At 42.8% G+C, this 12,715-nt stretch overlaps 1 protein-coding gene and 1 long non-coding RNA gene across 2 annotated transcripts in view; one reads left to right on the top strand and one right to left on the bottom strand.

Moving 5' to 3' along the window:
- LOC144799974 (uncharacterized) overlaps nt 1–12,715 on the top strand; it is a 394,349-nt gene that overhangs the window by 362,569 nt on the left and 19,065 nt on the right. The gene's annotated exons all lie outside the window — the stretch shown is intronic.
- LOC144799957 (cytochrome P450 4B1-like) overlaps nt 2,461–12,715 on the bottom strand; it is a 144,200-nt gene continuing 133,945 nt past the window's right edge. Inside the window, exons 11-12 of the mRNA XM_078671595.1 lie at nt 8,308–8,390; nt 2,461–2,713 (exon numbers count right to left, since the gene is read on the bottom strand). Coding sequence (XP_078527721.1) covers nt 2,545–2,713; nt 8,308–8,390 — 252 coding nt within the window. The 3' untranslated portion in view covers nt 2,461–2,544. The remainder of the gene's footprint in view (nt 2,714–8,307; nt 8,391–12,715) is intronic.

Below are 12,715 nucleotides of genomic sequence, written 5' to 3'. Positions count from 1 at the left end.
CGCTACACCGCTGAATGAAATTACACTACATTTGATGGAAAAGCTCTTCTTGGTTCATGAAGTGACCTTTTTGTAATTTGGTGTAAATCTGTTCAATAATGTGGAACTTATTAAAGAAAGAAATGTATAGATATCTAGGGAAGTGGATCCTTCTGTGGGGGATTCGCTGGGTGCCCGTTGATCCGGGGGAAAAGCAAAGCACAGTTTGGCTAGAAGCATCCTGAAAGGAAAGTTGTGTCCACCATTTTGTTTGTTGCTTGGCCTGGGAGGGAAACATAAAGAGCCAAAACATATAAGGGGTCAGGATACACGTACACATGGAGGGGTCCCTGAGGGCAGAAAACAGACCCAATAACTTTTTTAGGCACAAATCGAGGATTCCCGAGCCCTGGTGGGGGATTCATGGTTACCCACAGATCCAAAGTCCATTGGATAAAAATAGATCTTCTGTTATGCCCCTGGACGGAGGGTAGCTACTGTTGCAGCAGCTGCTTATAGAGTTTAATAGCACTGTGTGAAAATACGAAATGGCGGAATCCTTTTAAACCAACGGTTCTCCTGTCTCTTTGTGGACTCCCAGAGTAAAGAGGAAAAATATCATCACTCACAATGTCAGAAAATCCTATTACCAAATTGCAGCCTTGCTAGCTGATCAAAAATGTGAATGTAACTCCAACAACACAGTGGCTCCACTTTACACATTACTATATCTACTATTTACAAAAACTATTGTAAAGTTACAGGTGTCTCTAGCACAGAGTTAAAATGTCTAGGAGGCTCTGGCAGGAATGCTTAAAGGATGATTGTGAACTCCCACTCATTTCATTGATCTGGTCTTTCCTCTACTCTTGTTTCACAAGAAATGAAGGGAGGCCCATGCTTTGTTAGCCAGCTGAAACACTGGCCTCAAGAAGCACCATATTAAGGATGGATCTCTGCTTCTTGAGGCGTGCATAATATGTGCACTGCACTGGGCCAAGTGAGGGCTGCTGCTGATAAATGGTCTGAGGGGATGGATGGGATGATTCGAGGCCTTTTTAACGGAGATGCAAGGAACACGCAGGCTTCCACTAAATGTGTGGAGGCAGCAGCGCAGATCGGGCCCGATTTACAGAACTAACTTAAAACAAAATCCTAAACTTACTACCATTTTGGTATTCACAGAAAGCACTTACTCATTGATGAGTAAGTGCCTTCTGTGAATACCAAAATGAGTAAGTGCCTTCAGTAAATACCAAAATGGTACTAAGTTTAGGATCTTATGTTGTTAGTTCTGTGAATCGGCCCCAGTGAGCTCAGAAGAGCAAGCACTTTGCATTTATGACATACTTAAACTGAAACTACAAAAGTGCATCAAAATCTCCAAAGGCAAACATGACCAGTTTTGAAGCGACGAAATAGTGGGTCACTCACAGGGAACTATCCATCTTCTGGGAACCTTGCGGTCCGCGTTAAGTTTCACAGTAGGAACAGGAACAAGGAGATTTACAAAATATTGAAAGGCCAACTCAGATGTGATATTTCATCATTGACCTAGCCACATTCAGTATAGAAAAGTCTAGCTGGGAATGGGCTCACCATTATTATAGGATTACTTTTATGAGTGGGTATTCGGAGAACTAGAATCTTGAGAGCAAAAAGATCCCTACGCCAAAAGTGTTTCTATTTATTGAGGGTGGACCAGAGGATGATTCACAACTATTGTGATGCATGAGACTAAGTTTTATTCCTGCACCTAAAATGGGTCGACATGTTTCAGCCCTTATAACGGCCCCATAACCAGTCCCTGGCTTTCTTGGGGACCCAAATGTTCACTTTTCTAACTCCTTTCTATAATCATACTTATGCATTCATCAGTGAGCATGTATAAACATTACTACAGTCCTGTCATACCGTATTCACGGTGTGTAAGATAAACAGATGGTCCCGTAAGATGTGAAAACAAAGAACACAAACCATAATACTACCGAACAAATATACCCCAGGCACTTCCTACAGTTATGATTTCTTTGCAGATACATAGTAGCTGTTCAGCAATATGTGTTCTTCCACACCACCCATTAAACGTAGGACACTCAAACAAAAAGAAATTACTAGTTCACTTATTGATCAATAAATGACCTATGTCTAACATGAATAATGCACCAGCAAGTGGTATTGGTGAAAAGGATCACTGCATCTATTGCGGGTCTGAACTGCACCAGGGTGGAGTATTTATCACTTTCATCCGAAGGTTGGTTAAACAGATCAGTGTGTGGGCCCTGCCATACTGAATGGCATGCATATGGTTTTGAAGTTCTGAATGAGTCCACCGACCTCAATACACAAATTCTAAGCTAGCAGAAAGAACGCTGGTTTTGACAGGGGGCAGAAAGTGTTTGTGTGTTGTAAGCGTGCATTCATTTGTTTTTTTTGTGTACATGTTTGTAATGTTAATAAACGAAGAATGAAAAACACAAATTTAATCTTATCCAATTGTATTTATGAAAATATTTTCAAGTAACTGAAGAGGTAGTAGTGATGATGCAGCTTGTAGACAAATCTTCAGTCAATTTTCTTCAAGTTTACATGGATACCATTCTTGGACCGTAGAACCAGTTGAGGTATTATAATAGGCGGCTTAGATTCATCGGGTGTAATTTCAAACTGCTGCAGGGTCAGTGCCAAAGCCACCTTCATCTCGTTCATGGCAAAGTTCTGCCCGATGCAATTCCTGGCGGATAAAAAGAAGAAGGTATTCTCTAGCAAGCAACATATCTCTTGTGTGAGTAGGGACAAAAGGTTAAAAAAAATCGTTATTGTAAAACCATTTTAATAAGACGCTTTAACTTCCCAAATAATTCTATAATTATGAAATTGTACTCTGCATTTCCAAGGATGTGCATTTGGTCAGGAAGAGTAATTATTTAATAACACTAATATCTTCAGGAGTAACCTATTTAACAATTTCCTCCCAAATGTTAATGTTACGTAGGCAAAAGTAATAATATTTCTTGGGTGCATAGAATACTCCACAGCACATCAGTAAGGTTCTTTCCTATTATTTGAAATATAGCACTCTTATGTATAAACTATATATTCTCATCATTAAATGATGTATTCATTTTGGTAATAAAAGAGGGATGAAAAATCCATGGTTTCAACATGAAGATAACTTAGAATAACCCTATTATGTAGAGCCATCTTGACAACTTTCAGCCGACACGTGTTGGCTTACTGATGAATTTTGGATTAATCTCTGAGCCCAACAAATATTGTTACTTTTGTCTAAATGTGTAAGCCAGATAGGGCAACTGGATTTTGTAGTGGCAGCTGGTGCAGGCCTGCTCATCTTATTGCATTATATCTCTGCTACTATTGTAAATGTTAAGTACTTGGCCAGTACAACAGTTATCACTGGCATTCAGGAAGATTATCTCAGCCAAAAGAAGCACACTGCTATTATCCTTGCCAACAATGTTAGTGGAGCAAAGTGCATGTTTACCCTTGAAAGAATAGAAGATATGCCCTTTAACCAAATCAAAATGGTGAGAGCCCGAGTAAAGCAGAGAGAATCAGGTAAGGGAAAGAGCAGGAGCTTGTACGTCAAGTAGACAAACACAAGCACAGATTTTCTGAAGAACATGTTATTTAATATTGTGACTGTTCACTGAGTTTCCCGTTACCACTCACCTATTTGTACTTAGATATCTTTAACGTTTTTTGGCATTCTTCATAGGCACAGCAGTATGAAGAGATCTGCATAGTGAGTGCTTTGCCACAGACCCTGAATATTAATTTAATGTTTGGATACCCTCTTGGGTGATTAGTTTGCTATACAAATCAACATAACCTAACATAGATATGTATCTGTAAGAGTAGTACACACAAGTAAAATTAAGATGGATACAGTAGTATAGGACAATGGGTCACATATTTTAGACTAGCGAGGATATCAGCATTGCCAGACAAATGCACTAGTAAAAGATCACAAGGATGAGTTGCACAGCAGTCCACACACTGATTTTAAAAGATTGTCAAACCGATCGGAAAGGCAGTAGCGTACAAAACAATGGGCAGGGATAGGCTGAAGCCGAACAGCCATAAAATTGCAGTTTGGAGCAAAACAGCAAATAATTTACATCCCTCCACTGTGGTCTGTTGGATATGTGACAAGGGCATACTAGCTATCTAAAACAATCCTTGCTAGGTTGCTTCTATCAGGATTTTTGTGTTCCGTTACAATAAAGGTTTCATTTAATCCGTTCACTGTATCCAGATGGTGTATGCTGGGCAAAGTCCATTAGACTCTTCTATTAAGAACGAGGAATCATAGCTCAACTTTCAACATGAAAGGACGTAGAACCGAGAGACGGACATGCAGGTTAAATAGTGGAGCTATATTAGAGGAGAAATAAGGATAAAAGGATGGCCTATTTGCCAAGACATTATCACACAAACTGATACAGAGTATCGACCAAAAACAATGGAATGACAACAGCAACTCTCCCTACCATAACTCCTTCAAACCTCAAACTTTGTCAACACCCTATACAGTGCAGCCACTAAAATACCAACCATTCTAATCAATCTAATAAAACTCATACCTAATACGAAACTAATCTCCAAGAGTAACCTTCTCCAACAGATCTTCATCAGTGGCCTGCTACTACAATATGCCAACTCACTCTTTTTTGTTTTGCAATTCTTTTGGGAAGAACAAAACAAAACAGTGTATAGGGGAACATAAGGTACCATATGTGAAACAGTAATACTGTATGAAAAAATGTATGCAGATTGTGCAAAACCAGCGAGGAGAATATTGTCCATTTGCTATGTATTTGTCCTGAACTTCAGATCCAAAGAAAAACTATACTTAAAACAAGTTTTAATACGCGAGGAATAAGGACATGTAGGCAAGCTCTGATAAGGTATCTGCATTCTAATGACATAAGTATGAATTCTGCTTTTGTAAAGTTTTTATTGAGAGTAAAGGCAAAACTGGGAGATTATAATTATGAAACTTTTGCGCAGTTTGAAACCATTTTAAAACTCTGTCATATTTACTGCAACTAGTTTAGAAGTTGGTGCTGCATCCTTTTTATCTTATTTTAGTGGTTTTATATTATAGTAGATGTATATGTTAAATTGTAAGATTTTAAGTAATCAAACAATAAAGAATTATTATCAGTGTTCTGGATAAAAAACAGTGCAAGATGAAAAGGAGCTCTAGGTACATAGCATGTGGTGTTCCGACGAGGCAGGGTCCCTTGAAAGTCGAGGAAGGGCAAAATCAAAGATGACAATTGGTTCTACATCTGTACACAGAATCCCCAGCGGGCTTGGAGGGGGGCAGAAAAATGGAGGAAAAGCAAACAGGGAGTCCATACTTGCATCCACACACCCGGGGGAAGAGTAGAGAGGGGAACATGGGAGAGAATGGGGGGAAGAGAGGAAAAAGATGAGAGGCAAAGAAGAAGAGAGATGTGGAAAAGGTTGGAGTGGGAAAAGAAAGTGTGGGAACCAGGCACGCACCCTCAAGGATACTGACTAGATAGGATCTCAAGAGCAGTATCAGTGTGATATAATATCTGATCACCCTTTTGGGATAGGGGTGCTCTGAGCTAAGAGCTATTGGAATTTGTCCCGGAGGAAAGGCACCCAGGTGAGGAGGAAGTGCTCGGTCTTATACTGCAGGTTGTAAATGACCCACCTGTTAAAGGCTGTCTGGTACCAAATCACTCGTACAATCTAACTCATGGATAGCTAAACTATGCTGACAGGTTAATGGAGAGGAGGACCAGCAGTAATCTAAAAGTCACATTATTCACCTCCTAGTTTAAGAACTAGGGGGCATATTACCAAGGGCCTTATTGCTGCTTTAGCGGCACTTTTTGCTGCTAAAGCAGTGATATTTCTATCGCCCTATCAGCAAGCTGTCGCTAACAGCAGTTAGCGACAGCTTTCTGACGAAGGCGACCTGTTTGGGTGCTGCTTTGCATGTCAGCGATATCTAACGCTAATGACATGCAAAGTAGGTGTTCCTGACCAACAGACCTCAGGAACAGCCGCTACAGGCCTATCGCCTATTAGCAAGGAGGCCCTGGCCCCAGTTAGCGACGCAAAAAGTTGCGCTAACCGGGGTCATCGCCGGTTTTTTAACACCTGCTAATATCAGGAGTTAGCAATACCTAACATGGGGGGGTGGATTATGCTGAGACGAACACAGGGTCGTATCAGCAAGGTTTTCCACCTTCCCCATGAAACACCGCTAGTTTTCTTGCAATGTTGGCCCTTCCCTCCCGCTATCGCTGGAATATATATCACCATGGCGCTAATTGTTGCTAATACAGAGTTTACGTAGTGATATATTCCAGCGATAGCTGGAGATGGAAATATTTGCGCTAAGCGCGCTCTGCGATATTTTTCGCAACTTCTTGCTAATATGCCCCTAGAAGAATAAGCCTTCATGCTTAGAAATCCCAGCCAATTGACTTAAAGCACAATGGAAGCACACTGCAGCAAACTCCCCAAAAGCGAATGACTAAGTCAGCACATTTTACAATCAATTTTCAGCACAGCCACCTGGGACTGGTAAAAACGACATACCTACAGTCAGCATCCCCAGGTAAAGAAATTACGATTCTGCTATTGATACCCATATTCAAATGCATTCCCACAGCAAACAGCTCTCCACCTATTACAGGCTGGCATCCGCTCATGATATGGTACAAAAACTGCTTAAATGTGGATGCAAAATAAACGAAAGCCATGAACTCTTAAACGGAGCTTTAGCAGCAAAGATCCGGCCTAGGCCATTCCACAGTTTAATGACAGTAAAGGCAATTTACCCACCTGATGCCACAGCTCTACTTTTGCCTGAGAGCAAAGGAGCAACCTCTTACCTCTTAATATGTAATACACAACCTGAAATCAGCTTTTAACATAGTGTATCAGACTGTTCTTTGCCGCACTGTGGCAGGCAGGGTCCTCTCTCCTGGTTCACCTGTATCCAAGCTGATGACTTATAGCAACTGATCCTGGAGCACTTCCTCTCTGTCTCCCGACAGGCCATAAGTGAGGTTCAACTAGATGCTTCTGAGGTGTTCTAATGATCCAATACCTAGACCCACAAAGAGGCATTATTGTGTAATGCCAGGTCCTGCCCAAAGGGGAAACCTCTTCTCCAATACTGCTTGTTTCCATCACGGCAGGCGCCAGTGTGCGTACTCACCTTCTTTAGCCTTCTCTGCCTTCAGTCTCATTTCCATCCTTTGGATAGAGATTTCGGGGCAGATTTAGAAGCCCCTTGAACTGCCAGTTCGGCACTTTTTGTGACACACTGGCAGCACAAAACACTGCCCCATATTTACAAGGACAGGAAAAGCCACCCTCCGTGGCTTTTCCTGTCCTTGTAAATATGGCCCCTTTACACGCAGCACTTTGCGTGAAAGGGGCGTTCCATGGGTGTTGCTGTGGGTGTTCCCACGCAACACCAATGGAAGGAGACACATTTCCAGATTTACGAGGAATCGTAAATCTGGAAATGCGTGTGAATGCTAATCGTACCCAGGGGAGGCGTAGGGAGGCGCAACAAGGAGAAATGCATTCATTTCTCCTCGTTTTTGTTTCCTGTTTCTATATGTGCTGCATTCTGCAGCACACATTGAAAGAGGAAATCACCTCTAATGATTGGTTTTGTTCAGAAAGGGTTCACTTCCTGCACATAAACAATCATTAAAAGAATGCTGTTTTTCAACGTCCATGTGTACTAATGCAGCACATATATAAGTTGAAAAACAGCATTTCAGATTGTTTTTATGCAGGAAGGGAACCCTTCCTGAACAAAAACAATCTTCCCACGAAGGAGGCACCCTGAACCATGATGCAAGGGTGCCTGTGTCAGCGCATGGCAGCAGTTTGTGCGCCCGCACAGGGGGAAGCACAGAGATGCGACATATTGTTGTAAACATGTTTCCAAACTAACGCAGCACAATGCCGTTGCTGCACCATGCTGCGTTAGTTTATTGTAAATCTGCCCCTTCTTCTTCTTTACCCTTCTCATCACAAGAGATGCATTCTGTAATGTCACGAGTGCAAACTCAAGACTCAGAGCCTGCTCACTGCTATGAATGCCTCCCAGCTGCAGACTAATGCATGCAGACTGTAAACATGAAGTCAACTACTAAGTCAGTGACAAATGAAGTCGAGTAGACGGCTGGATGCAGAATGCAAATGTTAAGCGCGGACTGTGCTGTGCTAACATAAGTAGCAGAGTGTTTTTCCACAGTTCTAAGCCTTAATAGTATAGAAGAAGGAGCATTGTACCTTGATCCAGCAGCAAATGGCACAAACGCATGAGAGTGCCGATCAGAGGAGTTCTCTGGTGAAAAACGAAGGGGATCAAAAACCTGAAAAATAAGATGGTTAAACAAAGGTAAAATAACCTGCAGCACAGGCAGAAAACAGTCAATTATTGTTTCCGAATGACTAAAAAGCATGAGCTATGACCAGATGATATTGTAAGATAACACTAAAATCACGATGTGAGCTACCTGAAGAAAAAGTGACTTACTTTAATAACCTTTTTATGGTAGATACTCTAACTGCAGATTCCTAAAATTTGGAGGGCTTATTTAGGAGCCCTTGCGTAACTTTTACGCCACCAGTGCGTCACTTTTTGTGACGCATCAGCGGAGTAAAAAATGTGCCTTGTTGCACCATATTTACAAAATAACGCATCTAGGTAGATGCGTCACTCTGTAAACCCCTGCGCCACATTATACCTGCGCCAGGTATAATGTATGCAAGGGGGGGCGTTTTGACGCAAGAAAGAGTCATAGAAGTGACGCAGTGAAATCTATAAGATTTCACTGCGCAATTTCTTGGACACTAATGCGTAAAAATCTTACGCCTGCCTCATGGCAGGCGTAAGACTCTTGCAGGCACTAACAACATGGGACATGCCCATGTGAAAGTACACATTGCTGGAGTTGCGTCACTTTTGTGACACACTCCAGCAATGAGTCACTTTAGTGCCTACAGATACGTCAGAAATACTGACGTATCTGTAACTCCTTGCGACATGATGCGTCATACTATAAATATGATGTATCGTTAGTGTCGCAGGAAGAGCACAGTGAAAACTGACGTATCGCTGTTTTCACGCAGCGATGCGTCACTTTTCATAAATGAGGCCCAGAATGTTCTCAGGTTCTAGATCTTTTCAGCAATGCTCCCTGTGCACAGGTGGTGGCACCATAAAGCACTGCAGTAACTTCTCGTTACCTCAAAAGTGCCGGAGCAGGGCCGCATACATCCAACACCCCAGCACGTTGACATCTCTTACTTAACCTTTTTCTTCCCACTCCCTCAGGCTCAAAGCCCTTCAAATAAATTGCAAGTGACACTGTGACAAAATCAAGCTTGGCACCGAAGTGTGATGATTTACTGATGTTCACTCCACTAAAAAAGCAGGTTGGAGGGCAGTGAGAAATCTGCCTTTGTAGTATCTAACGGAAAGTGTGAAGGTAAGTAACTTGTTTTTCCGAGGAATACATCTAACCACATATACATCATCTTTACAATAGATACCACAGCACCACCTAATTGTGGCTGGTCTTAGGAGTGAACCTAGAGAAGGAAGCTCTGCAGAACTTAGCAGACAAAAAGGTCCTACTGTCTAATTGGTCTGTCAAGGAAGTAGTGTTTCATGAATGTGTGCACCAACGCCCCCACAGCCTAGCCGTTACCCAGAGTGAGAAGCACCCAGACACTCCTACCAAAACAATAATAGCAGTCTTGGCCCTAGTGAAATGAGCCAGCCAGACCTTAGGACCTTTAATGGAACAAACTACCAACCTGGACGGAGTCCTCTTTTGCACCCCCTTACCATTCCTGATCCCATTGGACCCCGCCAAGAGCTTACCATCTACATAATGATCTCTTGTTTAGGGTGATGGTGATGGAGCCTCTCCTCTTTTGAGGGATGTGGCAGAGCAAAAAATATAGGGTGTTGATTGGTTGACATGCACAAGAGATATCACTTGTGGCAGTAAGACAGCTTAAGTCTGCAGCACCAATTTGTTTGGGAAGAAAAGTTGCATAGAGAGTTCACAGAGAGTGCCTGCCGTTCACTCAAATGGCACACAGAAATGATGGCAATAAGAAAGATTGTTTTGATCATCAGAGCCATCAATTTTGCATATCATTGAATAGCGGGCATATAAAAAACATCAGGACTAGATTGATGTCCCACTGAGGCATAACAAATGGTTATGGAGTGAAAATGCATTAGGACCTTTAGAAAAAAAAATAAACAAATAGAAAACGCATCACAACCAATAACATCAAGAGAAACTGGTTAGTCAGGCAAACATAAAAAGATTGGAAGTGCTGACAGGTTACCCTTAATGATGATCATTGCAAGGCCATGCTGGGGCATGGACAAAACACACAGCAATGCATCAGAGAGTTTGGTCTGTAGAGGGTCTACCTCAAATACCCCACATCAAGTCAAGAACTGTTTCCAACAGCTTGCATAGATGGAGTTTGTGGATCAGCGTCTGCTTGCAAGAATGGAATCTAAGTCTTCCGGCAGCAAATCAAAATAATATAACTGGCGCTGCTCAAACGCCAAATATGGATGTGTAGGCTGCAGAGATTTGGTTGCAAGGCTCTACCCTGTTACTGGGACAGGAGGTTCTCCCGAATGTGTAGCTGGATTGGAGGGTAAATGCTCAGGAGCTTTGGATACAACAGTCTCCTTGCCAAGTCTGGGGCTATTCTGGTTACTTAGGCCCATTCTGTCCCATCTTTCTGGGGTGGTGGTGGGTGGGAGTGCCTACAGGATGCTTGTGTCCCATGGCAGACAGAACGCATCTCCCAACGATCTTTTTGGAGGTAAATCCAGTGTGTAGAAGCTTTGACAGTGAACATTCTTGACAGGATAGACAGATCTAGCCAGGCACACCCCAATGATTTAAGACATGCTTGGAATGGAGACACCACTTGACGCCTGCATCTGACATCTGCTTACCTTTTCTACTCTGAAATTCAGGGACCCCAGGTAGGTGGTGGAATACAAGGAAATCTTCTGCTGGTCCAGCCACTTCCGGTACTGAAGAGCCTTCTGGAGCAGGATAGCGGACCTCACCCACCCTGCTTGTTGTAATACCACCTGGCAATTATGTTGTTCACCAGGACCAGGAGTAGTCTTTAAAATAATGGTCAGTAGGAAGGCGTTTGTGGGCTGATGGATTGCCTAAAGCACCAAGAGGTTGAAGTGGCAATGACTCTCCACTGGAGACCAACGATCTTTGAGCTTCACCAGCTATAGAGAACCACTCCACCTGAACAGTGGCCTCTGTCACACATGGGAGCTCTAAGGGGCGAAGGGAAAGTGGCTTGCCAAGGTCAGATTGGTTCCTTGGTGCCAGATGAGGTCTACCACAACATGAGGTCCTCAGACGTCTCTTGTGAGATCTGGGAAGTGTCAGAGCGGCAACCCTGTGCCGTGCCCATTGAAACCTTAGTCACATCTGGCATATGGGACAAAAGACCATGAGCCCAAGAAGCCTCAAAACTAATCTCACCGAGACCCAGGACTGAGCCTGAATATCCTGAATGACCCACACTTGCAGCAGTGCTAGAAAGGCCTCAAACATTAGTGTGTTTAGGATAGCCCCTATGAAGGAAATTGTCGGTGTAAGACTTATGTAGGATTTTGCTCATCAATGGAAAACCAAAAACTCAGCCATTGCTTGGACGTAGTCTGTGGCTGACTATGGCGAGCCTGCCTTTAGCACCCAGACATTGAGATAAAGAATACATGTCTTCCCGAGCTCTTAAGGTGAGCCGCACCCGCCTACATTACTTTTGTGAACACCTTGGGGGACGCTGAGATTAAGCTGATGGCAGCATGGCAATTTGGAAATGTTCTGATCCTGGTGTGAATTGCGGGTAGAACAGTGCTTAATTTGAGCCGCTGGTTTCCTGGGCTTAGCACTTGCACTTAATCTTCAACACTGGCGCTTTTCAGAAGCACCAGTGAGCAACAATTATATGTTTAACATTCATATTTGTTGTTTATTCACAGGGAGATTAAGTGATTTTCCCAGAATCCAAGGATGTAGAGCCGCCGAGACTCGAACCTGGTTCCCCAGCTCAGATGTCAGCAGCTCTTGCCATTATGCCACATCCCGCCCCCACTTTCATTGTTAGTAGTTGTTTCTGTCTTAGGCGGAGGTGCAAGCTGCCTCCTGACGAGAGCCCAGCTACTTCTTTCTTCTTTTTTTTACAAATTAACCACTGGGGTAGTCTCTACGGAATTGGAGGATGAGTATGTGAAAATACATGCCTTAAAAGTCCAGAGCCACCATACATGCCCCAGGATCCAGAGCAGAAAGGATCAGGGTCAGAATAACATTCTGAAGTTGATATGTGCCATTTTGGCTTCCTGCTTGCTCAGGTGCACTGTGTGCTGCCTAGCACCATAGCAGGTAGCCTTGCACTATAGTTGAAGGGTGCCTGCATTACAAGCAGGATTGTTTTAGTGCACGAAGGTATATCTTCCTGCACAAAAACAATTCAAAGAGGCATTCTCTTATTTCAATGCGAAATTCAGAATGCATCACACAATGAAAGAGGAAATAACGAGAAGAAAAAATATTTTTCCCATTGTTATGGTGTACCGATTTCATACAATCCCTGGCATTGTATGAAATCTGGCATTGTG

The sequence above is a fragment of the Lissotriton helveticus genome, chromosome 1_2 (assembly GCF_964261635.1).
Source record: "Lissotriton helveticus chromosome 1_2, aLisHel1.1, whole genome shotgun sequence".
Lineage (NCBI taxonomy): Eukaryota > Metazoa > Chordata > Amphibia > Caudata > Salamandridae > Lissotriton > Lissotriton helveticus.
The sequence above is the reverse complement of the archived record's forward strand: the minus strand, read 5'-3'. Positions and strand labels throughout refer to the sequence as shown.